Genomic DNA, 27,839 nt, shown 5'->3' with positions numbered 1-27,839 from the left:
TAAATAAATAAACTTAAAAAAATAAAATAAAAAATAGTGGTTTTCAGCCTTGACTGCACATTGGCGTCACCTGGGAAGGTTTAAAATCTACTGGCTCTCACCCCCCAGAGATTCTGATTCAAATAGTCTGGGGTGTAGCTTGGGCCTCTAGGTGATGAGTGTAGCCAAGACTGGGAACCACTGTTGTAACATGTGCGCTACTCCTGGAGTTAGACTTGCTACTTGAAAAGGGAAAAGCAGGGACTTCATATATATGCATTTCTTTGGGCAAAGCTGCTACACATTTGAATGAGTTGACAGTATATCTATTTTCCTCTTTTTAATATATGTAACAGCACATCCTCTGCATCGGTCCACGTAGATTTGAATCTGGCTCTTTGTGACCTTGCAAAAGTTGCTTAACCTCACCGTTCCTTAAGTTCCTACATCTGTAAAATGTGGAATTAAATAGTATTTGCTATGGACTAAATGTTTGTCTTCCTACCAAAATTCATAGGTTGAAATCCTAATTCCTGGTGTGATGGTATTTAAATGGGTCTTCTGGGAGGTGCTTAAGCCATGAAGGTGGATCCCTCATGAATGGGATTAGTGCCTTAGAAAAGAGGCTCTGGAGAGCTCCCTAGCCCCTTCCACCATGTAAGGCATTAGGTTTGCACCAGAAAGAGGGCACTCATGAAAATATGACCAGTGCTGGCATGTTGAGCTTAGTCAGACTTATAGCCTACAGAACTATAAGAAATAAATTTCTGTTGTTAATAAATTGAGTCTATGTTGTTGTTGTTTTTTATAGCAGCCTAGATGGATTAAGAGAGTATTGTAAGGATTAAAGGAATGTGTGTGTGTATATCTATAATGCACATATGTATTTTATTTCTTAGTATAGTGTCTTGCATGTATAATGGTTTATAAGTATTAACTTGTAGTTGTTACTCTGAATCTTCTCAATCCTCTACTATCTAGATTTACAAAACGGTGAGTAAAGATTATTAAAAGTTAGCTGCCATTAAAAAAAAAAAACTTCTGTATATGTTGGATACTTTCATAATAATTCATAATAAAAAGCTGATTAGCATAATGACCTTCATGTATTATTCACCCAGCTTCAACAGTCGTGGCCAATCTTGTTTCCTCTGTACTCCCAGCCATTTCCCCACCTTTGAATTATTTTAAAGCACATTCTACAGATTACCTATTAAATGGCTTCTAATTTTATACATTTTCTTTGAATCCCTGAGGATTCTCATTGTTGGTAGGAAGGTTAGAGAAGGAGAATACACTGGAGGTGAGGGGCCATGACAGGAGTTTGGCTGTATTCCAGGATGAAGTTGTAAATTCTCTGTTCCAGCTAAGTTCTCTGCCTCTTTGTGAACTCTGCGTTATCCACCTCTTAGTATTTTACCGTGAAAGTGCTAAGAACTTATTCAGAGCTCATTAGAACCCATTTCTGCCACCTAATGTGAATGAAGTATGGTTCCCAGCCAAACTTTAGCAAGGGCCTTTCCTCTAAACATCTGTTAGCAGAATGTTTTGGACAATCGTTCTGTATCATTTCTATACCTTTGTGGTTTGGACAATCGGTCTGTATCGTTTCTATACCTCTGTATCATTTCTATACCTTTATATCATCTGTGAATGGATGGAAATGTTTCCACAAATACATTTACTGTGAATATGTACCAACAGAAGATTTCTCTCAAGAGAGGCTAAGAATTGATCATTATGCTTATGAAATGTGGTCTAAAATTAATTCCTCGTCTTTGTTTTCACCAGTCTTATAAGTCTGTTTTCTTGGTTGTCATAAGCTATCATATTTGTGATGAAAATAAATGAATGAAATTTAAAAGTAGTGTAACTACAATGCAGATCATTTGGTAAATTGGGAAAAAAAGAAAAATCACTCAATTTTACCACCACAGCCGTTAGTTATATTTTGATGATTTCCTGCTAGACTTTTTTATACCCATATTCTTTGTCTCAGTAGTTATAGCAAGTATTTGACTTTTTTAAATCTTACTTTGTTCAGTTTATATAATAACCTTCAACATTTTGTGTAGTTTTGTGTTTGCTTGGCCTTAGCCAGAAAAAAAAAACCAAACATTTCAGGGCAGTTTTTAAATTTTTAGACATGCAAACTATATATATATTTGTCTAGATAAGTACCTATCATCCGGAAGCTTGGTTTAATTTAAACCTGTTTAATATCTGTCTTGACATGTGCAGACTCATGACTGGCCTGAAAATAGTTCAGATACATAGCTCATACAGTATTATCAACTTCAATATTCAAATGTAGCCTCAAAGATGGAACAATTAATATTAGTAGCTATTTTCAATTGCATTTACATTAATGTCACTTATATTTAACATTGTTTGGCTTTTCTTTTGCCTATGTCTTTCTGCTTCCCTAATAATATTAAAATAATGACTCACACTTGAATACCAGCCATGCATCAGGCACCAATAATAAGCACTTTGTATGGATCACCTTTTTTTAATCCTCACAAAAAGAGCCTGTTATCTCTATTTTACAAATGCAGAAACCAAGTCTTAATAGATTTAGCTGACTTGCCCGAGGTTATACAACAAATACATTTTGGGGCCAGAATTTGAATTCTGGAGTTCCTATGCTAGCCTGCTATGAACAGAAATTTCCACTGGATATAAATACATTGATTATCAAACTATGCCAAAAAGAACCACAAATTTTATCATACAATAATAAACTATATGGGTGTAACTTGTAGAGCAACTTATATTGTGATTAAGAAAGAATAAGTCATGAAGCTAACTTGGTAGAATATTTTAATGCAAAATCTTTGCTTTCCAGTATAAAATGAATTATTATATAAAATCACTGGTATATTATTCTTAGCAGGACACTGAAATGGGTGGTGATTTAAAGTGTTGTGTGTGAGGTGCTTGGCTGGTTCAGTTTGAAGAGCATGCAACTCTGGATCTCAGCGTTGTGAGTTTGAGCCCCAGGTTCGGTACAGAGATTACTTAAAAATAAAATCTTTAAAAATAATAGTAATGATAAAGTGCTGTACTTCCATTACTTCCTGATTACTTCTTGATTATATTTATTATATATTATATATATATACTTCCTGATTATATTATTACTTCCTGATTTTTATCGGTGAAGACATCGAACTCCCGTTGATTCAGTTCTAAGACTTTTTTCTTTATATCCCTTATTCCCAATAGTATTATTTTCAAAGTTAATGTAATTTCATTAAAAAAAATTTTTTTAATGTTTATTTTTGAGAGAGACAGAGCACAAGTGGGGGAGGGGCAGAGAGAGTTGGAGATACAGAATCCAAAGCAGCCTCCAGGCTCTGAGCTGTCCGCACAGAGCCCCCCAACACAGGGCTCCAATTCCTGAACTGTGAGATCATGACCTGAGCTGAAGTTGCATTCTTAACCAACTGAGCCACTCAGGCGCCCCTAAATTAATATAATTTCAGATTCTTAATTATTTTAAAACAGCTGAAAACCATGATAACTTTTGTCTTTCTAGTTCTTTCTTTAATTTTGTTTTTAAGATTTTATTTTCAAGTAATCTCTACACCCAACGTGGAACTCACATTTATAACTTCAAGATCAAAATTTGCATGCTCTATTGACTGAGCCAGCCAGGCACCCCAGTTCTTCCTTTAGTTTAACTGTTTTTGAGTCTGTTGAAGAATTTTTATGGTTTTATTATATGTATATTATGTATATTATATATTTATATTAAATTTAAGAATGAGCCATCGGGTAGGGTAGTCTATTTTCAGATATTCAACAGTTCTCATAACATCTGATGTTTGTTAAGGGAAGATGCATCCAACAGTAAGACTAGTTACCAGACCATGAACTATCTTTGGTTTCAGGGTATCCATACTTGAATAATAAGTCTGCTCAAAAAGAAAACAAAACAAGACAAAAAACAGGGCACCCAGGTGGCTCAGTGGGTTGAGCGTCTGACTCTTGATTCTGGCTCAGGTCATGATCCCCGGGTTGTGGGATTGAGCCCTGTGTTGGGCTCCTCGTTGAGTGTGGAGCCTACTTGAGATTCTCTCTCCCTCTGCCCCTTTCCCCCCTACTCCCCTCAGTCTTGCTCTCTCTCTCTCTCTCTCTCTTAAAAATAAAAATAATAAATCAGCTCTTTACTGATTCAGTCACCCTGGGCAAATTACTGGAATCTTATTTCGCCCATCTATAAGGTGGCATAATAAAGATAATGATGTATATAAGTACTTAGTAGGGTACATGATATATACTAAGGTACTCAGTGAACATTTCTTCTTCCCCACTCCAAAGTTTATAAAAAGAAATTAAGGTAAACTAGGAGTCTTCTAGTAAGCCCAAATTAACCAAATTAAGGGAGATACAGTGTAAAAGTGCTAGGGAAACTCTTGCTTTTATCTTTCAAAGGGAGCATATACTACACTCACAATTAGCATAGTATATTAAGTTCCAGGAATATTGACAAAAATGACACATATTTAACCTGTTAGATTATATATAAGAAGACTAAGGTTTTTTTTTAATAAAAAAATTTTTATGTTTTATTTTACATTTAAGAGAGAGACAGAGCACAAGCAGGGGAGAGGCAGAGAGAGAGGGAGACACAACCTGAGTAGGCTCCAGGTTCCGAGCTGTCAGCACAGAGACGTGAGGCTCACACTCACGGACCACAAGATCATGACGTAAGCCAAAGTCAGATGCTTAACTGACTGAGCCACCCAGGCACCCCGAAGACAAAGTTTAATGGGATATTTGTGTCAAGAGACATTTCATTTTCCTTCCCCTCCCCCAGCTTTAATTTAAAAAACTTTTTTGTGTGTTTTATTTTTGAGACAGAGACAGTGTGAATGGGGGAGGGGCAGAGAGAGAGAGGGAGACACAGAATCTGAAGCAGGCTTCAGGCTCTGAGTTGTCAGTACAGAGCCCAACGCAGGGCTTGAACTCAGGAACTGTGAGCTCATGACCTGAGTGGAAATTAGACGCTTAACCGACTGAGCCATTCAGTTGCCGCTCTAAGCCCCCCCCCCTTTTTTTTTAAGTTTATTTACTTATATTGAGAGAGGGAGCAGGGAAGGGGCAGAGAGAGGGAGAGAGAATCCTAAGCAAGCTTTGCACTGTCAGCATGGACCCTGACATGGGGCTCAAATGCATGAACTGTGAGATCATGACTTGAGCTGAAAGCAAGAGTCAGTGGCTTAACTGACTGAGCCACTAGGCACTCCCTCTAGTTCTCATTACTACAACATTCTGAGTAGTCTTTTCCTGACTCCATAAGGAAAAACTCCTGGAGATAATAATAAATATGAGTAAAGCTATATAACTAATTCTAGGTTGCACCCTGCCTGACGCTTCAGAGCAGTTTAGTAAAAGCTAATAAGAGCCTTGGAAGTATTGTTGCTTTGTCCTTCCCCTATAATTCTGCTTTGTCTCTCTTACTCCCTTTTACTGTATCCATGTGTTCAACACCCTCAATAAGCCAGAGTAGAGGTCTTAGGCAGCTGTGTTCTGATATCAGGTTGTCAAACGTGGGTGAGAACTTTACATAAGTCTGTTTCTTGTCTTGTGCGCCATCTGCTCAGGGGAGGAAAAAAAGAAATACTAGGCAGAACTTTGAGTTCACCAAAGTTTGTGTCTCTCAAAATGAGTCCATTGCCATGCCAGGAGTGATTCTTCATTTCTGCCTCCCAGCTGTATCTGCCTTCGTGTGTGTGTGTGTGTGTGTGTGTGTGTGTGTGTGTGTGTGTATAATTAGAAGGAATCTTCTAGTTTGACAGAGGTCAGTTTTACATTCAAGCCTCTCCTTCAACCTACGTGTTTTGCCGATTTTCACTAGGATAGGAAGATAGCAAATAGGAGTAGAATTATGAAATTATATAGTTTGAGAGATCTGGGCATTATATGCCCAAAATACATTCCTACCCATGGGACACTGTATTGGGAAACTTGACTAAGGATGTCACTTCCAGGCACTGCTTGATTAGCATGTATTACTTTTCATATCACTTTTTTTTTCTATTGGGCATAGACAACTTTGGAGCATTCTGCCTGGTAAGAGCAGGCTTTGAAAGGTATCTTGTTGGGGCTCTGAAAGTAATGGAGAAACAAGTTACCTGGGAAGGCAGACGAGGTATTATAGAAATGAAAGGTGTACAAAAATCTGAAGGCGAGAGATTACAAAAACAACTTTTCTTTTCATAATTGCAACTATAAAAGATTGACAGAAGAGAAAACTGTAGCATGAACATATCTCTGATAAATCTAAAGGGTCAAAGTAATAAAGCATGTGGTCCTACCTATGCTTCTACCTATGAATGAACAATTCTTAATTCAAGAAAGACCTTGTATCTTGATTATATATCTTAGTACATGAACCTTTTGCCAGAACCAGAGTCCTACAGTGGCAAGCAAGATATGAAATTAAATCTGTAGCTTTTGCAGTAATACTTTTTATTACTAATAATAATGAATAATCATTTTTTCATGAGCATTAAAGGCTTTAATAAAGGTTCAAAATCTTAATTAAACCTAAAACAGCCACGATAGGAGTTAATAAATAAACAGGACTCCAAATGCAGTGCCTTTCTGTACTGAGAATATAATATTGTTGTTTTTTGTTTTATGAGTGATGATTCTACTAAAAGTGATGGTTAGTTATGGATGTGACTAAAAAGATTTGCGTGTGACTAGCAAGCCATTTCAGATCATACACTTGTAATGGCAATTTTTGCTTTGTGTTTCTAGTGGATAATTGCAGGCTTAGTGCTACTGGTATATGTAGCTTTGTTTCTAAAATCTACATAAATATTTTGAGAATGCACCTTGTTTTTCTGCTTATGTGTTCATTCAGCACACATTTGCTGGAGTACCAACTGTCAGATCCAATATATTAGGTGTTAGAGATTTAAAACAAAAAAACAAAAAAACATACATATATATATATATGTGTGTGTGTATATGTATATGTATATATATATGTGTATATATATATATAACAAAATCACTGTCTTCCAAGGATTTAGTCTAGTATATTCCTGGTTAACTAGGTTCCCTACCGGTCATTGAGTATACTCCATGACAGGGTGCCTCTCAACTTCAGCACTTTGACATTTGGGACCAGTTAATCGTTTGTTGCAAAGGGCTGTCCCTAGGAGCATTATGGGATATTTAGCAGCATTCCTGGCCTCTACCTGTTAGATGCCAGTAACACTACCCACCCCCCTCAAACTCATGACAATCATTACCCTTGTTCCCTGAGGGTACATTCAGAACTTTATCTGTGTCACTGACACAGGGCTTTGGTAAAATTTGTTTTCAAAAATGTAATAACAGAAAAAAAATAACACAAAGCTAACAAATGTAATGAAAGGAAAGCAACCTAGAGGTGTAACACAGTAGTTACTACTCCATATGACTTTTCAAAGAGGGATACACAACAGTAGTACTGAATAACACCTAGTAACTGTTTTGTGTTTAGTTTGAATGTCTATGAATCTTCTTTTTCCGAGTTATGAGTTACTAAATTACTATGTATAGGAGAAAGAATTTTTGCATTTCTTAGGGGCTTCACTAAAACAAGAAACAATATAATTGGAAAGGGAGAATCCACTGTGAAAAATCTGTTCTGAGTTCTACATTAACATTACCCTTTTCTTGTTAAGAATGAAAATAATTCATTTTCTCTAATTAGTGGCCTGGACAACTGGCACATGTCTAGAATGTTTCCTGTGTTCTTCAGGCACATGACTTTGAATTTTGTTACTTTATTAATGGAATACTACCTAACTTAGACTCTTCACCTTATTGCTTTTTCGTATTCAAATAATGTATGAAGAACATTTTATAACCAAGAATTCATTTTAATAATCTTTTAAAGCTTGTCTCTAGTATGTGGTCCTCAAAGTAGAGAGACCACTTTCCTCTTTGAAATAGCATTTCACTAGAAGTCCTGAAACCTGAGTTTCAGCTTCTCCTCTGGTGCTAATTAGCATTTAACCAACTATTTATCCTTCCTTGGCCATAATTTCCTCACCTGTGATAGATAACTAGCTGGATAAAGATACAGATAGGTTATTCCATCCTGTTTTCCAGATAAGTATCCTGAATTCCATAAATCCATACTCTTTGCTCAAACTTTTTTATATCCTTATTATTACAGAATATCCACGTTTCAGTTTCTGTGCTTATCAAAAGTTTTAATTCATCATGGATAATCTGTCATCAGAAGAAATTCAGCTGAGAGCCCACCAGGTTACTGATGAGGTAAATATTTTACTTGGAATAAGTAATTTTCTTTTTTTTTTTTTTTAATTTTTTAAAAATGTTTATTCATTTTTGAGAGACAGAGACAGAGCATGAGTTGGGGAAAGGAAGAGAGAGCGGGAGACACAGAATCCACAGCACAGAGCCCTATGCAGGGCTCGAACTCTAGAACCACGAGGTCATGACCTGAGCCAAAGTCGGATGCTTAACCGACTGAGCCACCTGGGCACCCCAGCAATTCTCTTTCAGTTGAGGGATGAAAGGACCTTCTTAGAAGTCCATTTTGACCTCCCCGTCACTTTATGTCCAAGAATGCATTTGCCTCAGAATGCCATTGCTGGCCCCTTAGTTTTTCAGCTCACCAAAAGCTAAATAAATGAAAGCAATTTGGGTTTTTTTGGTTTTTTTTTTTTTTTTTTTTTTAGATAGTCATTGTTTAACAATTACTTACAACAAAATACTCTAAATTAGAGGAATTGAAAACATTTAATTTAACAGAATTTCTGATGTCTGTGTTATATACCTTGATTTCTGCCTACATTAAACTTTTATAAATGCCTCCAAATTTTCTCTCATGGAGCACCTGGTAGGAAGAAAATAACTAAAATTATAGTGCTCAACTTTATTTTTTTGTTTTGTTTGTTTATTTTAAAGGGAAGGTTGGGTGGGCTGGCAGTATCTAAAAATAGAATAGCATCATGAATATATGATCAGGTTTTTCTTTCTTTTTTTTGGCTACATATTTTAGAATACTAAAACCCTATATTTTTCCCTAGTCTCTGGAAAGCACAAGGAGAATGCTGGGTTTAGCCATTGAGGTAAGAAAGAAACTTTAATCATTAAAGTTAAGTACAGAAATTGTATAAGAGGGATCTTGATAGCATAAGCTGGGATTTCTGTTAAGAGTCAGAAGGATATGGTATCAGTAAGCTTTATTATTTGAAACAGCAGTTGCTGAAATTGTCAAACCATACACTAATGGACCTTTTTTGTTTCTCCCATTGACAGTATTAGAATGTGATAAGGAAGATCAGTTCACCATGAATTAGTGATTTAATTTTATTGGGACATGGTGAATGGTTAAAGTTGGTTTGGGATATTAGTTTTCTCTGTAGCTTTAATCCTCTGAGAACTTAGGTTTCTAAATGATTATCTCTTGCTATTAGGCCTTGTAGTCTTTGTTTCTGTTGCTTTTGTTTTTTAGTGCTATCAGCTTTTTTCCCTTCTTTTAGTCTCAGGATGCAGGAATCAAGACTATCACTATGCTGGATGAACAAGGGGGTGAGTTGCAGTCATTGGCAAAAACCCTTGATTTGACTTAGAATACCAGAAAGCCCTTTCAAATCAGCCATGTTGAAAATTAAGCCTTGGGGAGTGCCTTCTCTGTGTAAGATAAAAGTGATAGGTTTCCTTTTTTCTGAATTATGTCGTGTTAATTGCCTATTTGAGGTGGGGATGACCGTGCCCAATTGTATACCAAGTACTTGTCCAGTAGCAGGATTTATTGTGTGCATTTGTCATATGTACATTAGATACTATGATATTCTTGCATCCTTTTCAGAAATCAGGTTAAGACCTTAAACAGGTTTAGATTTGGGTGAGCTTGGAAATATTCTATTTGAGTTGCCCCTGAGCAATCTGGCCTAATTTTTTTTTTTTTTTTCACTTTAGAGAGAGAGAAACAGGGTACAAGTGGGGAAGGGGCAGAGAGAGAGAGGGGGACACAGAATCTGAAGCAGGCTTCAGGCTCTGAGCTGTCAGCGCAGAACCTGACACAGGGCTTGAACTTGTGAACTGTGAGATCATGACCTGAGCTGAAGTCGGACACTTAACCGAATGAGCCACCCAGGTGCCCCTCTGGCCTAGTTTTTATTAGACTTACGATAGCCCTCAGGTTTTGAACTTATCCAGAGATAAAACACTAGGGACCTGGTCTGGTCAAAGTATACTTTATTTGGTTTCAGGGGTGATCTCTAAAACTCTCACATGCTCCTCTTACACAAATTTCTTTAGAACAAATCTTCCCACAGTAAGAGGCCACTGCCTCAAAATCAGTTTGTGAAAGATTGTTTTCATGTTGGACAATATGTAGTACTTTCTGGCACTGATACAGTCACTGGAATGATGGATTATTGGTGGATTCAAAATTGAGGTTTGCTATTCATAATAATAGTGTTTTCTGGTTGGTACTGGGACTGTAAAACAAAATGTAACTTCCCCACCTTATTCTTAGAACAACTAAACCGCATAGAAGGAGGCATGGACCAAATAAATAAAGACATGAGAGAGGCAGAGAAGACTTTAACAGAACTCAACAAGTGCTGTGGCCTTTGTGTCTGCCCATGTAATAGGTGAGTTGAGAAATCAAGATCTTTTTAAAATTAAAGTGAGAGCATCCCCACCCACCCCTCTGATAAGGTCAGAGGTGTGACTGGGCCTATATACGGAACTTTGTGAGATAAATTTAAGCCATTTTTCCTTCAGGCAGATCAACCTTTTCATGAAAATGGGCATGTTCACTAAAAACCATGGCCTAAATTTGGTCTTTTCTGGGATCAAGTCACAATTTCATTTTTTAATAATGTATGAAATATAATGGAGGAAATTTACATCTGGATAATGTATAGCAGGATGGAATTAGTGTCTTTTCCTCTCAAAGAGTATTAACAAAATATATATTTTATGGTAGGCACATGAGGGATTGCCAAAGGAGGAAAGGATTTGGATCCTGTCTTCAAAAGACCTACCATGTGGTTAGATATATGAGGAAGAATAGCAGAGAAGTAAAAAATAAATAATACTGCTAGATCACATGTCAGCTAAAGCTAAGGGTACAGAACTGATAAAATTTGGTTTGGAGAAATCTTACAGGAGAGATCGGACTTGAGTTGGACTCTGAGTGTTAGAAGGATTTGGATGGACATGGAAGAACTAGGGGGCATTTCCTATGTAAACAGAAATTATAGAGAAGCTTGACTTAGCTGCATGATTCATATAGAGTAGAAGTGAAAAATAAGACATAAGTAGGCAGACTGAGGGGTTGATGGATTGGAGTGGAATATATAACTGCACACTAGGGAACTAGTTAGGAACCTTTTATAATCTAGGCCTGTGAGGTGAGGCCTTGTTAATGAGATTAGAGAAAAAACTGTAAGTCAAAGGGAATTTATTTTAAAGCAATTGATTGTGTGTCAAACACAAGGAAAAATCAAAGAAGTCTGAAAATTTGAAGTCTCTAATAAACTAGGAGATGAAAAGTCTTCAAACTTTTTGTGTATGGTATATAAGATTATATTTGAAAGGGATCATTGTTTTTGGTCACTCCATTATGAATATTTAAATTCTCTACTTACTCTTTGGTAAACCAAACTCCATGGTGTTGACGAATATTCTATGTATTTCAACCAAGATGAGGTTTTACCTAAGGCAGTCAACCATTATCTTCCCTTCTGTTTGTTAACGAAACTTTGAACTTTACCTTTAGTTGAAATGACAGCGCCTGGAAATTGAATGACCACCCTTGCTGCTGAGAGAATTCATTTTTGAAGAGCTTCATAAACATTAGTACTTCATCTAGTCTCAGCATTTTTACTTCTCAAAGGAGTTAGGAATGGGGGAACTTTTGTTATATTGTCATACTTATAGATAATTTTTCATGTGACAGCATTCTTAGCCATTTCTACCAAAGAATATAGAATCGTTTATTGGTCAACTTTAGTGTTTTGGTTGTAAGAAGATTTGACAGTAGTTTTGTCCACTGGCTTTCTTTTTTAAGACAAATCTGTTGACCTGTTTGGACCTTGTTTGACTCTCTGAAAGCGTTTATTTAAATAACTATGACTTGACAGTCAGGGTTTAGCAGATGGTTTAAGCAAACAAGTTAGAAATGCACTAAATGCATTAGAAATGCATTAATTTTTTTTAATGTTTATTTTCAAGAGAGAGAGACAGAGTGTAAGCTGGGGAGGGGCAGAGAGAGAGGGACACACAGATCCGAAGTAAGCTCCAGGCTTTGAGCTGTCAGCACAGAGCCCAATGTGGGGCTCGAACCCACAGACCATGAATGAGATCATGACCTGAGCCGAAGTCCGATGCTTAACCAACTAAGCCACCCAGGTGCCCCATTTTTATCTAAACTCTTAACTATGGATTGTAAACTTGTGCTTTTCTCCTGTGTTCTGTGTATCCTCTTGAAAGTCCAGAGGAGAGGGGCGCCTGGGTGGCTCAGTCGGTTGAGTGTCCGACTTGGGCTCACGTCATGATCTCACAGTTTGTGGGTTCGAGACCCGCATCAGGCTCTGTGCTGACTGCTTGCTCAGAGCCTGGAGCCTGCTTCAGATTCTGTGTCTCCTACTCTCTCTGCCCCCCCCCCGTTCACGCTTTGTCTCACTCTGTTTCTCAAAAATAAATAAATGTTAAAAAAAAAAAAAATTAAAAAAAAAAAGTCCAGAGGAGAAAAGTCTAATGAATTTCCTTGAGATTACCTATTAGGAGAAGAGCAAGAAGAAAGAAGACCTCCCTAGAATGTAGAGCAAAATCAGCTCTGAGTCTAGGGTTGGTAAACAGAAAGAGCAGTGAATCCTAAGATGATCTGATACAATAAGAAGGGAATAGAGCTATAGAAGTATTAATTATTAGTAAGTACTATCTCACTTTGTGTATTTGAACCAAGCATAGGCAGGATTTTCTGGGACACTGGTGAGAGAGAAGGTAGAGTATGGTCCTGAAGCTGTCTGCAGCCTCTCACCTCTGAGAACCCTTTCTCAGTAGGTCCAGAGAGGAAGGCACTTCTTGACAGATAAGAGTTAAGGTGCTCCTATAACAGAAGGATTTTTCCCTGAAGGGAAGAGAGTGATATTTTAGTTTAAAGATACCCGATTTTAACTGCCTTCCTTGCACCTCTCTCTTCTTATAACATTAATTCCGTGGCCTCTATGGTATCTCTTGTCCTCAGCTCTGTCTACTATTATTCCTGCCAGTGTCTTGATCTTTCTAATTTTATCTGCTAATCTGGGTTTTAGTTAGGCTTATCATATAAATAGCCATAACATGAGCTTCTCAAAGGCGGACACAGGATCGTATAAGGCTAGTGGTAATTCTGGTAGTAATAAAAACTCGATACACAATCTCTTAATCTGCCACTCAGAAATCTGAAAAACTCCGAGAACCAAGTTTTTGGTTTTTTTTTTTTTTTTCTCCTCATAATGTGGTGCCACAACCCATTAATTAGGCTATAAAATGTGATGTGAACTGAAACTGTTCGTGATCTTTATCACACTTCATGTAAGTGTTAATTTGCTTCACTACAGAAATATCCAGGTATTTACTGATTATGTGGTACTGCTCAAAATGTCTCACATCCAAGGGTTTGGATAAGATTTGTGGGCCTTTTTTATTAATTTAGGCGCTTATTATTCTGAACACTTTAAATTTAATCCTAACAGTAACCTTAATATGAGATAGATTCTCTTCTTAGCACCATTTTACATATAGGGAAACAGAGGCACAAAAAACTTACATTAGAAATGGAAGAGCTGAGTTTCAAAACCAGCTACAGCCACAGCTTTTAACTATATGCTACATTGCTTGACTTTGGCAAGAAAAGAATGAACTTGTTTGTTGTTGCCATTGTTAGATGTATTTCTATATAGAAAATGTATTGGGTAGATTTGTTCTTTGAGATTTCTTTTGTTCAGTAGTATTCACTGAAACCAGGTCAGTAAACAAAAGAGACCTGGAAATAGCTTTACTTAACAGAACCCTGTATTAGAAGGGAATTTTAATTTTAGTTAATTTAAAGGACTACCAGGATTAAACTTTAAAATCGTGAGTAAGTGTCATTCTCTTAGCTTGCTACTATTTGAACTGTAGCACAGATAGCACAGATCTTTTAAAAGTTCTATTATCTTTGACAGTAACTTTGATAAGCTGTCATTCTTTTTTTTTTTTTTTTTTTTTAATTTATTTTTGTGGGGCGCCTGGGTGGCGCAGTCGGTTAAGCGTCCGACTTCAGCCAGGTCACGATCTCGCGGTCTGTGAGTTCGAGCCCCGCGTCAGGCTCTGGGCTGATGGCTCAGAGCCTGGAGCCTGTTTCCGATTCTGTGTCTCCCTCTCTCTCTGCCCCTCCCCCGTTCATGCTTTGTCTCTCTCTGTCCCAAAAATAAATAAACGTTGAAAAAAAAATTTTTTTTTTAATAAATAAATAAATAAATCTATTTTTGAGACAGAGCCTGAGCAGGGGAGGGGCAGAGAGAGAGGGAGACACAGAATCCGAAGCAGACTCCAGGCTCTGGGCTGTCAGCACAGAGCCTGATGTGGGGCTTGAACTCACAGAGTGTGAGATCATGACCTGAGCTGAAGTCAGATGTTTAACCGACTGAGCCACCCAGGCGCCCCGATAAGTTGTCATTCTAATTAATAAGAGTTTAGAAAGAAGCAGAATTGAAATGGGAAGTCTCATAATAGTAAACTCTCTCGTATCTCAGTTTAACTATTCTCAGACAAGGTACTCTTCTGTCTGAACTTGCCTCTTTTCAGTGTATGCTTATAATGTCAGACACATAGTTTGAAGATAAATTGGTAATTTTGGACCACTTATTAGAGAGCTTCAAAATTGGTACTAGAGATTTTCTACTGTTCAAGTCTTATGTCATATTGAGGTGTAAAAATTCAGCACTGATTGTTAAAATAAATGCTGACTTGTATTTTAGTCAACTTTTGAGTGCCCCTTCCATCCTACTCACTGGTGATAAAAAGATGAGTAAGGCATAGCTCTGGCACTGTTTTATTTGTCATTACTCTTGTTTTTTTGTGTGTGTCTGACCTGGTATCTTGGTAGGTGTTCAATAAATACTTGTTGGTTGAATGTCTTTAAGAAACTTGTTGGCTGATGGGAGAGTTAGACGTATAAAAAGATTTTTAAAAATTAAAATGCAAATAAATATATAATAGAAATAATGGGGAGAAATCTGTAATCACCAAGAAAAAAAGTTTTAGGACCTCTCCCGTTAGTTTTTGCCTTCTCTTCATACTAATTTTCATAATTTTAGGTAAGAATATCATCACCCACACATTCTTAGGAAAAATGAAGCATACTCTGGTTTAAATTATTTTCCTGTTTTTCTTTTTATCTAGATTCTCAGATGTTCATTGTTTCTATGAAACCAGGCAGGAATTTAAATGCATTATGTTTTTAGAACTCTAAACCTGTTTCTGTTCTGTTTGACTGGCACTCACTATTTTCTGCATTTCATCCTCTCAATCTCTTCCTTTCTAATCTGCTTACTAAAAATGAAGATTTAACATCAGGACCCGAGCTCAGTAACTGATCAAAGAGAACTTTAAGATGCAGTCTTGTGGCGCAGTTTGAGCTGTTAACCTGCTATCTAAAGGTGATGCTTCAAATGGCTTTTCTGTGCATGTGCATGGATTTTGTGAATTGTGGAGACTGTCTTTAAAACTGTGCTGTGATGTGTAATGTAAAGTGAGTTTGTTCTGGGTGCTGTATGCCAAAAGATGGACTTGACAAAATGATCTTAATTTATAATGCGACCCTTTGACTAATGACTCTGATAACTAAGCTTTTACTAAATAACATTTGAGATTAAAAATAAAAACACCCCTGAAGTTTCTTAAGAAGTTTTAAATAAGTTGATTTTTGTAGAGAATTGCTTCATCCTATGTTCTGATGAAAGGTAAGGGAATTCAGGCTAAATCCACCTTTCTCCATAGGGCTTCGATTTCAGCCTATCTTGTTATTTCCTTATGCCTTTCCGGTTCCAGAATCAAGATTTTTTCCTCCTAAAGAGTTGCTTCTAATGATTTGGATTCTCCATAACTTAGGCCACTACCAAATTGGAATTAATTGCCAATCTAGTCATCTTGAATACCATTTGGAACAAGATGGGATATAAACTTAAAATGTTACCATATTTGAATATTCTTTAAGTAAGGGGTTTCTCTCTTAATTTGCTCTATAGTTCCTATCATGTCATGTGTTAGCTTGCTCTGGTTTCATGTTGAATTAATACAGAGCTTAACTAATCTTAATTTTTTTTTTAATTTTTCTTAATGTTTATTTTTAAGAGACAGAGAGTAACAGAGCACAAGTGGGGGAGGGACAGAGAGAGAAGGAGACCCAGAATCTGAAGCAGGCTCCAGGCTCTGAGCTGTCAGCACAGAGCCTAATGAGGGGCTCAAACCCACAAATCGTGAAATCATGACCTGAGCTGAAGTCAAATGCTTAACCAACTGAGCCACCCAGGCGCCCCACTAATCTTAATTTTTTATGAAAGTTAACCCTGTAGTCTGCCTACTGTTTAGTATAATCTTTGACTTCTTAAGTATTGTTTTGTTTTGTTTGGCTATGCGCTTAAGTGGGCTCCACGCCCAGCATGGGGCTTGAACTCACAACCCTGAGATCAAGAGTTGGGTGTTCTACTGACCGAGCCAGCCAGGCACCCCTGACTCCTTAATTTTGGTTCTTTATAGGAATTGTGAAGATGATGGTTAAGCATATGATTTCTGTCCATTGTTTCTTGCCTTTTTTTTCCTTCCTGTAGCCTGATCACCTAACACGCATACACACACACATACACGCAAACACACACACACACACACACACACACACACACACGCACACACTTGTACTCATTACATTTGGTATTTAGTTGGTCTCTTCTTGATATGAAAGAACTATAGCTAACATTGAGCTTTTTTTGTTGTTTTTATTCTGTTAATATTAATGTTAACAACCAAAACTGTATAAATTGTTAAAATTACTGTGATCATATCTTGAGACTTGTTTCCTGCTTTTACAACAGCTTCTTTAATTGATTAAGGGATATTTCAAATCCTTATTTCAAACTTGCTATTTGGAAAAAAAGTGATAAAGACTATTTGACACCTCAAAACTGACAGGATAAATCTAACTTTCCAGATGGCATTATTTTTTTATTCATTAATGTATATTTATTTATTTTGAGAGAGAGCATACGCGCACATGAGCAGGGGAGGAGCAGAGAGAGAATATCAAGCAGTCTCTTCACTGTCAGCGCAGAGCCCAACATGGGGCTTAATCCCACAAACCATGAGATAATGACATGAGCCAAAATCAAGATTACGATGCCTAACTGACTGAGCCACCCAGGCATCCCCCAGATGGCATTCTTAATTCTATCATAATTTAATTGCATTAAATTCCAATGCAATTTAATGATAAAAATGATTTTAAAAATTATAAATTTGCTTAAGCATTTTATTATGAAGTCTAATTGCTTCCCAGAAAGACCATAAATTTTAGTAAGCAAAAGAATCCGGTCACGCATCAGAATCTTTTCTTTCTTACTGTAGACCAAAACAACCTGGGCCTGATGTTTTTTTATGTAGCCATAATCTAACTATATTCAGCTACCTCAAAGCTAGGGAGTGTTAATGGGCCAGAAGAGTAAACATGCCAGTTGGTAATTGTGCCCTTAAAGGCATGGACTTTTAAGTAAGGATCAGGTTGAGGTTGAAGCCAAAGAATAAAAATATTTGACTAATGCTTTTCAAAGCAGTTTACATCCATTATCAACAGGATCTTTTCACAACCCCGTGAAGTATTAATATTAACTACAGTATGTTTATTTTATCTTAGTTTTACGTATAAGAAAAAGGACACTTGCAATGGAAGTTTGCTTAAGGCTCTACAGCTCTGGAAAGACAGGTCTAGGATTGGGATTCAAGTCAGTATACCACAAATCTTATGGCTTTTTAAAAAAATAAAATCTTGGTGTATACTTTTGCTTCCTTCAGATTAATTCCTTACCGTCCCAATGTATAGAAATACTAAGGCAGACTACCAGAGTAACTAAAATACTCTTTCTATAACAGATTGGAAGTCCTTACACAGTCCCTTACCCCTGGCTGGGGAGCTAAATAAGCTTTTGAATTTCAATAAAACAATAATAACAAAAGATTTGCAGGCTCTACTCCATACATACTAAAGCAAAATTTTCAGTGTGTAACTTATGCATCTGTGTGTTCACAGGCATCCAGGTTGCACTGTGCCTAGTCAAGTTCGGGAAATAATTACCTTTAAAGCAGTTAAGACCCTTTGAAGGAAGACAAATAAGATTAAAATCATTCTTATTACTGTTGCTATTGTTGTTATTATTACATGGGCAGCTACTCAACAGTTCCTTAAAAACAGGTAACTTTCAAGGTATTCCAACTTAGTGGCACAAACTCCAGGGTAGTGGCAAGCGGCAGGATCGACTGGAAGATACTACGTAGAGTGGAGGTGCTGAAGAGACCTGGAGAGGTCAGGTAGATAAAAATACAAAATCAACATCATTTAAAAATCACCTCTTCGTAAACATTCAGGATAGTCCTAACTGCATGGAAAGAGTGCAGTTTTTTCCCCAACTCATTTGAAAGTAAACATGACAATCCCAATGCAAAGCTATAAAAAGAAAAATTCAAAGTCCACTTTTTGTACCTTTTCCCCTTGATATTTGATGAACATTTTCCAGGGTCCCATCCTCTTAAGGGGAGAAAGGTTTGATAACCAGTCTGATTTTTTGTTTATAACACAGATCATGCTTTAACTGAAACTTATTCACTATATCATGTTAAAACAGTTCATTTCCATCTTAAGCCCCTTATAGCTAATTATGGATGGAAGAATTCTCAAAGGTTAAAAGAATTTTCAAATCTTATCTTTTATGGTTGAGAAGGAGGTTAGAGCATATATATATATATATATATATATATATATATATATATATATATCCCTTGATAGACTAGGAGTCCCACAAATCCTTCCCCGGGCTATTCTTTATGTACTAAGACTAGCAAGAAATATAGTCTTTTATTCAGTGACTTGATTCCAGCCCTCACTCTTTTTAACTGTTCTACAATCTGACATCCTGATAAAAGCTGTACATATATTCATTCTATTAATATTTCTGGTTATTAACTTTCTAATAAATAATAACGCTGTCAATTTACTAGGAATTACTCTACTTTAGAATTTTGTCTGTGACTTATTAACAACACATAAATGTAAATGGGTTTCACCAAACCAACAGATAATTATATGTAAATATTCACTTTAAAAAGGTATATCCCACCTTGTTCCAAGATAGATTTAACATGGTTTAGTGATAAATTAATTAAAGAGCACAAGTTGGAAATTGATCATGAGAACTTAACGTGGAACCAAGAAAGGCACTTTGATTAGCTTTTTAGTTTTCATAGATAGATTTACCCTTTCATTATCCCTTACAAAAAAAGTAGTAGTACCTTTCTGTAGCATTAATGATAATGGTTGTAGATCTGATTCTAGGTTTGTCAAAAATGAATCCTAACGTCTATTAAGGAAGGAGCCACTGTTTCATAAAATCTCTCCTCTGCTTTTATAGTTTTGAAACTTCCTCATCAGCATATTATGTGGAATAAATCAGACACCAATATTATAGCTATATACTACTTTGTTTTTGTTTACAGAAAAGTAAAAATTAAAATTGTGTGAGTGAAGGGGCACCTGGGTGGCTCAGTTGGTTGAGTGTCGAACTCCTTACTTTGGCTCAGGAGTTCATGATCTCATGGTTTGTGGGATCAAGGCCTGCTGTCAGCCTAGAGCCTGCTTGGGATTCTCTCTCTCTCCCTTTTTCTCTGCCCTCCCCTGCTCATGCTGTCTCTCTCTCAAAATAAATAAATAGACTTAATTAAAAAAATAAAATTGTGTGAGTGACAAATATACCTAGCCAAACAATTAATAAAAAAGTTTTATTTGTGTTATTTATTTTTTTTTGTAATAGTCACTGAAAAGTCACTTTAAAGGGCTCTTTTTCTTGCCATTATTACCAATTTGAGTAGTAAATCCCATGGTAAAATTCTGGCTTTGGCGTATCAGTTACATCTAAAGTACATGCTTTTATTTAAGAGGCCTGGATATAGGAATTTTTTTAAAATGTTTATTTCCTTATTTTGAGAGAGAGAATGCATGTGAGTAAGCAGGGAAGGGTCAGAGAGTCCCAGCAGGCTCCATGCTGTCAGCACAGAGCCCAATGTAGGGCTTGATCTTACAAACTCTGAAACCATGACCTGAGCTAAAATCAGGAGTCGGACTCTCAACCATGAGCCACCCTGGGCACTCCAGGCTTATTATTTTTTTTTTAAGGAGAAAAAGGAAACTCTTAAATGGAAAAGCCCTGAATCAAAGGATTTGTAACTGCCACCAGTGTGGCCAAGATAGTTATTCATTGGCTGTACAATTTGGAAATCATTCATGCCTTTCTTCGTGATGTTTGTTTCTTTTTTAAAAGTTAATGCAAAATTCTAACTTCAAAAATCTGATCAGCTGGAACTATTCTGGTTCAAATAAAAGGGCACCAGGGTTTGAGTATTGCCCATTCAGTCTTCTTTCTCTTCCATCTCTCATCAACTTGTAAGATCCTTCCAAGGAGCCTCTTTATTATTATTATTTTAATGTTTATTTTTGGGAGAGAGAAACCACAAGCAGGGGAGGGGCAGAGAGAGCGGGGGACACGGGATCCAAAGTACGCTCCACGCTGACAGCACAGAGCCTGATGTGGGGCTCGAACTGACAAACCATGAGATTATGACCTGATCTGAAGTCAGATGCTAACTGACTGAGCCACTCAGGCGCCCCCCCAGGGAGCCTCTTAAGGCATCCGAGAACACCTGTTCTAAGGAATTTTTTTCCTCGTATCCACAATCTTCTTTTCTAAAGACTGGCAAAAGCTAGGGGAACCTGAAAAATCAAATAATTGAATTTTCCAACTTGCTAACTGCTTATGAAGATTTCATGGAAATAGTTGAACCTTCAAAAAAACTTTTTAATGTCAGCAGGCTTACACAATTCATCTTTTTTCTATGCCATATTGCAACTAAGCATAGTATAGCTAATCCAGGTCTAACTAGAGGTAGCTTTTATGCTAAGGATGCTAGGGTCATCCTCAAAATAAAAAGCATTAATAATTCCAATTCTTCCCTTCCTGCTTTTCGGTATCTCTCTACACTCCTGACTTTTATATAGGACAAAGAACTTTGAGTCCGGTAAGGCCTACAAGGCAACATGGGGAGATGGTGGAGACAACTGTCCTAGCAATGTAGTATCTAAGCAGCCAGGTCGAGTGACAAATGGTCAGCCTCAACAAGCAACTACTGGCACAGCCAGCGGTGGATACATTAAACGGTATGCCAGCTCCTCCTGATTTTTTTACCCCTTTCCTAAATGAATGTCTTACTCCGGAGGATGGGTGTTGTTATATACAAACCCTAACTCATCAATTAGAAATAGTGTTTATGCTGTTTGAAAAATGCATTTGAAAATCTGTCTTCTGACAAAATATTGACTGGTTCACCTTCGTTGATGGATTCGTTTCTCTTTACATTTTTCAGTATTTTCAAATTACCTAAATAAGCATATTTTACTTCTATAAATAGGAAACTGTGTTTTAAATGTATCATCTAGAGCAGGGGTCAGCTAGATCCCTATAAGGATAACAGTAAAGGGTCAGATAGTAAATACTTCAGACTTTGCAGGCCAGTCTCCATTGCAACTACTCAACTCTGTTGTAGGGTGAAAGCAGCGATAAACAACATATAAGCAAATGAGCATGGTTGTATTTGAATAAATCCTTATTTAGAAAATGAGGTGGCATGCCAGTTTTGGCCTTTGGGCCAGAGTTTTGCAACCTCTGCTTTATAAATTAATTATTTATTTTTAATGTTTATTTTTGAGAGCGACAGAGCACAAGTGGGGGAGGGGCAGAGAGGGAGGGAGACACAAAATCTGAAGCAGGCTCCAGGCCTGAGCTGTCAGCACAGAGCCTGACATGGGCTTGAACTTAAGAACTGCAAGATCATGACCCCAGCCAAAGTTGGACACTTAACCAACTGAGCTACCTAGAACCCCTCGATTTTTTATTTTGAGAGAGAGAGAGAGAGAAAGAGCACGTGCGCACAAGTCGGGGAGGAGGGCAGAGGGAGAGAGAGAGAATCGTAAGCAGGCTCCACGCTCAGTGAGGAGCCCAATGAAGGGCTCAATCCCATGACCCTGGGATCATGACCTGAACTGAAATCAAGAGTCAGATGCTCAACCTACTTGAGCCATGCAGGCCCTGCAACCTCTGTTTTAGAGCAATGGTTCTTTATACTTAGTATACATCATAGTTACCTGGGAGGTTTATTAAAACACAGAATGATGGGATCCACTTCCAGTTTCTGATTCAGTAGATCTGTAGTAGAATGTGAGAATTAGTGTAAGTTCCCACGCGATGCTGTGATCATTCTTTGAGAACCATTGTTCTAGAGTTGTTACTTCTCTTACATGGGTTTTAAGACATTGTGCTTTCCTTGGGCAATGTTTTCCAAGAATGGCAACCTATATTCCCACAGGTCTAACATTTGCTGAGGTCATTTTTGGTTACTTATTTTTTATGAAAATTAAATCCAATTAGTCTGTTTATAATTCACCATAAAAGTACTGAATTAACTGTGTTTTTGTGATAGTATAACTAATGACGCCAGAGAAGATGAAATGGAAGAGAACCTGACCCAAGTGGGCAGTATCCTAGGAAACCTAAAAAACATGGCCCTGGACATGGGCAATGAGATTGAGGCTCAAAATCGACAAATAGACCGGATCACGGAAAAGGTAAACTCTCCTTTGTGCCTCAGAAATTTGAGATATCTGCAGTGTTTTAGTAATGGACGTCTATGCTCCATACTTTGGGAAAGAATAATAGGAGATCCTGTCCTCCTATCAAAGTCTTACAGTTTTGATGAGGTGGCAGTTCTTTTTTTTAATCGGTTTTGTTTATTTTGAGAGAGTGCACACACGTGGCATGAGCACAGGAGAGGCAGAGAGAGAGTGAGAGAGAGAGGGACTCCCAAGCAGGCTCCGTGGCTATCTGTGCAGAGCCTGACACAGGGCTGGATCTCATGAACTGTGAGATCATGACCTGAGCTGAAATCAAGAGTCGGATGCTTAACTGAATGAGCCACCAGGTTGCCCCCTAAGGTGGCATTTCTAACACATTGAAAAACAATAGCCAAGTTCTCCAATCCCTTGCTCATGGCAGTTGGTTCATTTTGAAACCAAGATCTTGGAATGAAGTGGTTTTATTTAAAATTTCACATATGAAGCTTAGACTCTACTCTGACCTTTGGGAGGGCTATTTTTTCCCCCCCTGAATGAATGAGTTAGCTTTCAGGAATTTTATTTTGTTACTAACAAATTAGTAGGTTCCTGAATCTTCATCTTATGAGTCAGTAGGTGAAAATCAGTCCTGCAGAATGGTTCTTGTGGAGTGGACACACAAAACAGTGTCCTATGAGTAAAGAAAAAGTAGAATTGCCTTTTTTTTTTTTTTTTTAATTTCACATGATAGAAAAGATACTGGAAGTGAAATTGTGTTCAGTGTTTGGATGTGTCATGTCTAAAAGCCATTTCTTGTTACTGTTATTTTATTAAAAATCTCATTGTGCTTTAAAGATGGGGTGAATTTTTAAGCTTAGCTCTGTTGACTCAATGGTGGATTTCAGTGAAGCAAACAGTGGTTCATGAGATGCCTTCAAAGCTGTAGTGTGGGTTTAGGCTACATATCACCCATCTTTTTAATTCACATATTGATATGGATGGTAATATATCTGTTACAAAAATCTTGGGGAAAATTCTTTCAGTCTCTCTGGGTTAGAGCTAGAGTAGTCTCAGATAAGATTCTATGATTCATTGGGGCGCCTGGGTGGCTCAGTTGGTTAAGTGTTCAACTTCAGCTCAGGTAATGATCTCATAGTCCATGAGTTCATGCCATGAATCAGGCTCTGTGCTAACATCTCGGAGCCTGGGGCCTACTTCAGATTCTGTGTGTGTGTCTCTCTCTCTGCCCCTCCCCTGCTCATGCTGTGTTTCTGTCTCAAAAATAAACACTAAAAAAAGTTTTTTTAATTAAAAAAAAAAGTTTTTATGATTCAGTTCAGGGGATCCCACAAGGTCCAAATCTGTAGCAAAGAGTATTGTTAATTTCATTGCATCTAAAATGCCACATCTCAAATGCCACTGATTATAAGATGCATCCCAGTTTCAGACATATTAAACTATGAAAAAATGTTATGGAATTTATGAAATACTGGCCACTTCTTCTGTCATGTCTTTGTCATGTTTATACACCCAGTTTTCCCAAATGAATTTCATATTCTGTCTCTTTTTTAAAATTTTTTTTCATGTTTTTATTTATTTTTGAAGGAGAGAGAAAGAGCATGAGCAGGAGAGGGGCAGAGAGAGAGGGAGACACAGAATTCAAAGCAGGCTCCAGGCTCTGAGCTATTAGCACAGAGCCTGATGCGGGGCTCAAACTCACCAACTGTGAGATCATGACCTGAGCCGAAGTCAGATGCTTAACCGACTGAGCCACCCAGGCACCCCTCATATTGTCTCTTTTTGCCTACAGTGAGATTTGTAATGTGACTTCATCTGTTTCCTGAATTTTCTCAGTGTATGAGTTACTCCCAAGTATATGAAATTTAACTTTTTTAGAGCAACTTACCTTGTAACATAATGCTGTTATCTTTTTCTTTTTTTCAGGCTGACACCAACAAAGATCGTATTGACATTGCGAATGCCAGAGCAAAGAAACTCATTGACAGCTAAAGATGCTGCTGTACTTACCATTTATTCACTTCTCTAGCTCCTCCTTCAAAGTCATTACCTTTTCAAAGTTTGAAGTTTTGGTCCCATGCTCTTCTAATTACAAGATAATGTGCAAGAAGGGTTAGGAGTACAGACCCCTATTTTTTATGTTCTCTTTTCCCTTGAGGGTAGACTACTGCTCAGCCTTCCTTCTAGTATTTTTTTCCCCCTCGGTTTATAATCTTAGATTGGTTTTTGTACATCATATATAGTGTTATTTTTCATCCTTCCCATTTACTTTAGCAGGTTCTTCTGCTTTCAAGATTTGGAAGCATTGCCAAAGACAGCCATGAAAAAGGAATCTGGAGGCAGGGAGAGGGGCAGCAAGAAGGAGAGGCAAGAGATAAGAGGTTGTTACCTCAGGAAAACCTGCAGGCCACAAAGCAAAAGTTGCAAAGCCACAGTAAAGATTTAGTTTGGTTTAGTTTTTAACTTAAGTTGCATTTATTGCCAATTTAGGCTAAGACTTGGTTTCAGAGCTTTTATGCACAAAATTTTTGTTATACACAACTTGGCAACCTCTACTCCAAAAAAACAGAATTAATTTTCTTGAAGTGAGCTTAGTTTCTGAACTTTTGGTGATTCATGTATGTACATAGATTCTGTGAACGCATTTTATATTGCACCATATAGGAACACTTTGTATAAAAGAATGGCTTTTTATTTTCACATTATTAGTACTATCATGGTCCTATTACATGCCTATTAACCTCATAAAATTGTCATTAGTTTTTGAAGAAAAAATATGTAAATATGTATGTATAACGGATTTCTCTCTAAAGCAGGGCTTAAATTTTTTGGAAAAGTTTGACAAAGTGTATCACGTGAATTCAGATTTACCTCAATGCCAAGAATTATGTTTAGATCGAAAAAAAAGAAACTTGTTTTGATCTCAGGTAGAAAAATAGTTGCATTGCTTTGAGTTTTTTGTAGCTTTAGACTTTACAAAAGCTAGAATTTATTCTGTTTAAAAGTGATTTGGAAAATAATGCTTTTGGTTTAATTATTGATGATTGCACTATCACTCAACTAGCCTTGTGGATTGAATTATGTCCAGAATCACGTTTATTTAGATCCTGAACAGTGTTATAAGAATCTGATTGGTATTTGTCACCTTTATTTAAAAACTAGTGTCTGTACACTTCAGAGCTATTAATGTGGATTGGTTTGACCAATAACCACTGCTTGATCTTTACAATTAAATTTTATAACTAACTAATGGAATTGTTCTTTCAAATAGGTAATGTGTTTCTGTGACTGTTTGGTGGAGGGATGGGGAGAGGGGGATCAATAATTTCACCAGTTCTTAACAAACTGCATAAAGCAAAAGTCCATAAATTAAGAAGCACTCCAATGGAAAGCTGCCTTTAGCACCTTTCCCATCTTTTGTACTGACATGACTTTTCTTCCTAGGACTTGTCATGAGGTTCATTTTAATTTTTATTAGTCTCTCATTCGAGCTTAAATACACCAGTGATTGAAAGGATGTTTATGAGCTAGAACTATGACCACTTACTGAAGCTTATATTAACATGAGGACATTCATAGGCTAAAGAGGAAAATATGTAAAGTGATACTCAATCAGGCACCCTGCATGCCAGAGGAATAGTTTGGCTGGGAAGGTAGTAGTAAATGTGTAAAGTAAGAAGGTATAAAACACTGGGGATTGTGCTATACCTAAATGCCCTTACTTGGAACTTAAAAAAAAATTTTTTTTATTATGGCTAAAGGCAATAGTTCTGAGAACACCTAAATGCTGCCCACACAATATAATTAGTTAGAAGGCACTCAACTTTGTCTGAATTTACACTCTTGCTACTTGCTGAGACTGCAAGCCCATTTCTGTGCCTCAGTCTTCCTTGGCTATAAATGGGGATTAACAATTCTTACTCCATAGAGTTGTCACAGGAACTCATTGTGCTATTATGTAAAGTACTGAGAGCAGCACCCAGTGAACGCAAGAGCTTAATAAATTATAGTTGCTATTGTCTTTTGGGTGGAGCTCTTGGTGAATCCCTTTGTAATTTGATGAAAGACATCATAGTCTATCTCCCCAGAGAAATAGATAAACACAGATGTGAATCATGCATAAATAAGAATCTTGCATCCATGGGTCTTGAAAGCCCATCTATGGATCCCAGGTTACAAACTCTTCCAAAGCTTCTGCTGAGAAAGAAGAGGGATTGAGGCCATAGAAATTAGGTCCATAATGCATTAGAAATAGATGCTATTGACTTAAAAAGACTTCTCTGATTTTCTCATGTAACATTATCTGGAAACTTGTTTTCCAGTACTTTTGAAAGGCAGTAACTAAAAGTGGTTAACACAGCTCTAGAGTCTGACCACCTGCTTTGAAATTTCACTTTGGTCATTTACTTGTATGACCTTGAGCATAACACTAACCTACAACTAAGAAGTTCAAAAATAGTATTCTCCCCGAATATATATATTTTTTAACAGTAAGCTCCCTCTTCGAGTCTCCAATCTTAGAATAACAATTATGTTTATCCCCAATAGTTGTACCTATTTTTTCTTCGTTCACACTTCCTTCATCCTTGTTACTGCACTTCAACTCTAGATCTTTTCATGTCATGCGTGAATTATGAATCTCCTAACCCAAACATTCTTATTTTTAATTTAATTTTATTTTTTTTTTGATTTTTTTTTTCAACGTTTATTTATTTTTGGGACAGAGAGAGACAGAGCATGAACGGGGGAGGGGCAGAGAGAGAGGGAGACACAGAATCAGAAACAGGCTCCAGGCTCTGAGCCATCAGCCCAGAGCCTGACGCGGGGCTCGAACTCCCGGACCGCGAGATCGTGACCTGGCTGAAGTCGGACGCTTAACCGACTGCGCCACCCAGGC

At 37.2% G+C, this 27,839-nt stretch overlaps 1 protein-coding gene and 1 long non-coding RNA gene across 4 annotated transcripts in view; one reads left to right on the top strand and one right to left on the bottom strand.

Annotated features, from left to right (window-relative positions):
- SNAP23 (synaptosome associated protein 23) overlaps positions 1 to 26,192 on the top strand; it is a 38,371-nt gene extending 12,179 nt beyond the window's left edge. For all 3 annotated transcript variants that reach the window (XM_047863122.1, XM_047863119.1, XM_047863120.1), the window contains exons 2-8: positions 8,168 to 8,271; positions 9,048 to 9,089; positions 9,504 to 9,552; positions 10,505 to 10,622; positions 21,317 to 21,475; positions 22,795 to 22,939; positions 24,869 to 26,192. In XM_047863122.1, the coding sequence (XP_047719078.1) occupies positions 8,215 to 8,271; positions 9,048 to 9,089; positions 9,504 to 9,552; positions 10,505 to 10,622; positions 21,317 to 21,475; positions 22,795 to 22,939; positions 24,869 to 24,934 (636 nt within the window). In that variant the 5' untranslated portion in view covers positions 8,168 to 8,214 and the 3' untranslated portion in view covers positions 24,935 to 26,192. The remainder of the gene's footprint in view (positions 1 to 8,167; positions 8,272 to 9,047; positions 9,090 to 9,503; positions 9,553 to 10,504; positions 10,623 to 21,316; positions 21,476 to 22,794; positions 22,940 to 24,868) is intronic.
- Positions 17,550 to 22,799, bottom strand: LOC125168203 (uncharacterized). The gene is made up of 2 exons (XR_007153044.1): positions 22,460 to 22,799; positions 17,550 to 18,566 (listed from the first exon to the last, which is right to left on the bottom strand). It is a non-coding gene; the product is annotated as an uncharacterized LOC125168203 (long non-coding RNA).
- Positions 26,193 to 27,839: the final 1,647 nt, after the last annotated feature.

This window comes from Prionailurus viverrinus, chromosome B3 (assembly GCF_022837055.1).
Source record: "Prionailurus viverrinus isolate Anna chromosome B3, UM_Priviv_1.0, whole genome shotgun sequence".
NCBI classification, from domain to species: domain Eukaryota; kingdom Metazoa; phylum Chordata; class Mammalia; order Carnivora; family Felidae; genus Prionailurus; species Prionailurus viverrinus.
Note: the sequence above shows the minus strand (reverse complement) of the source record. Positions and strands in the feature narration are given on the sequence as shown.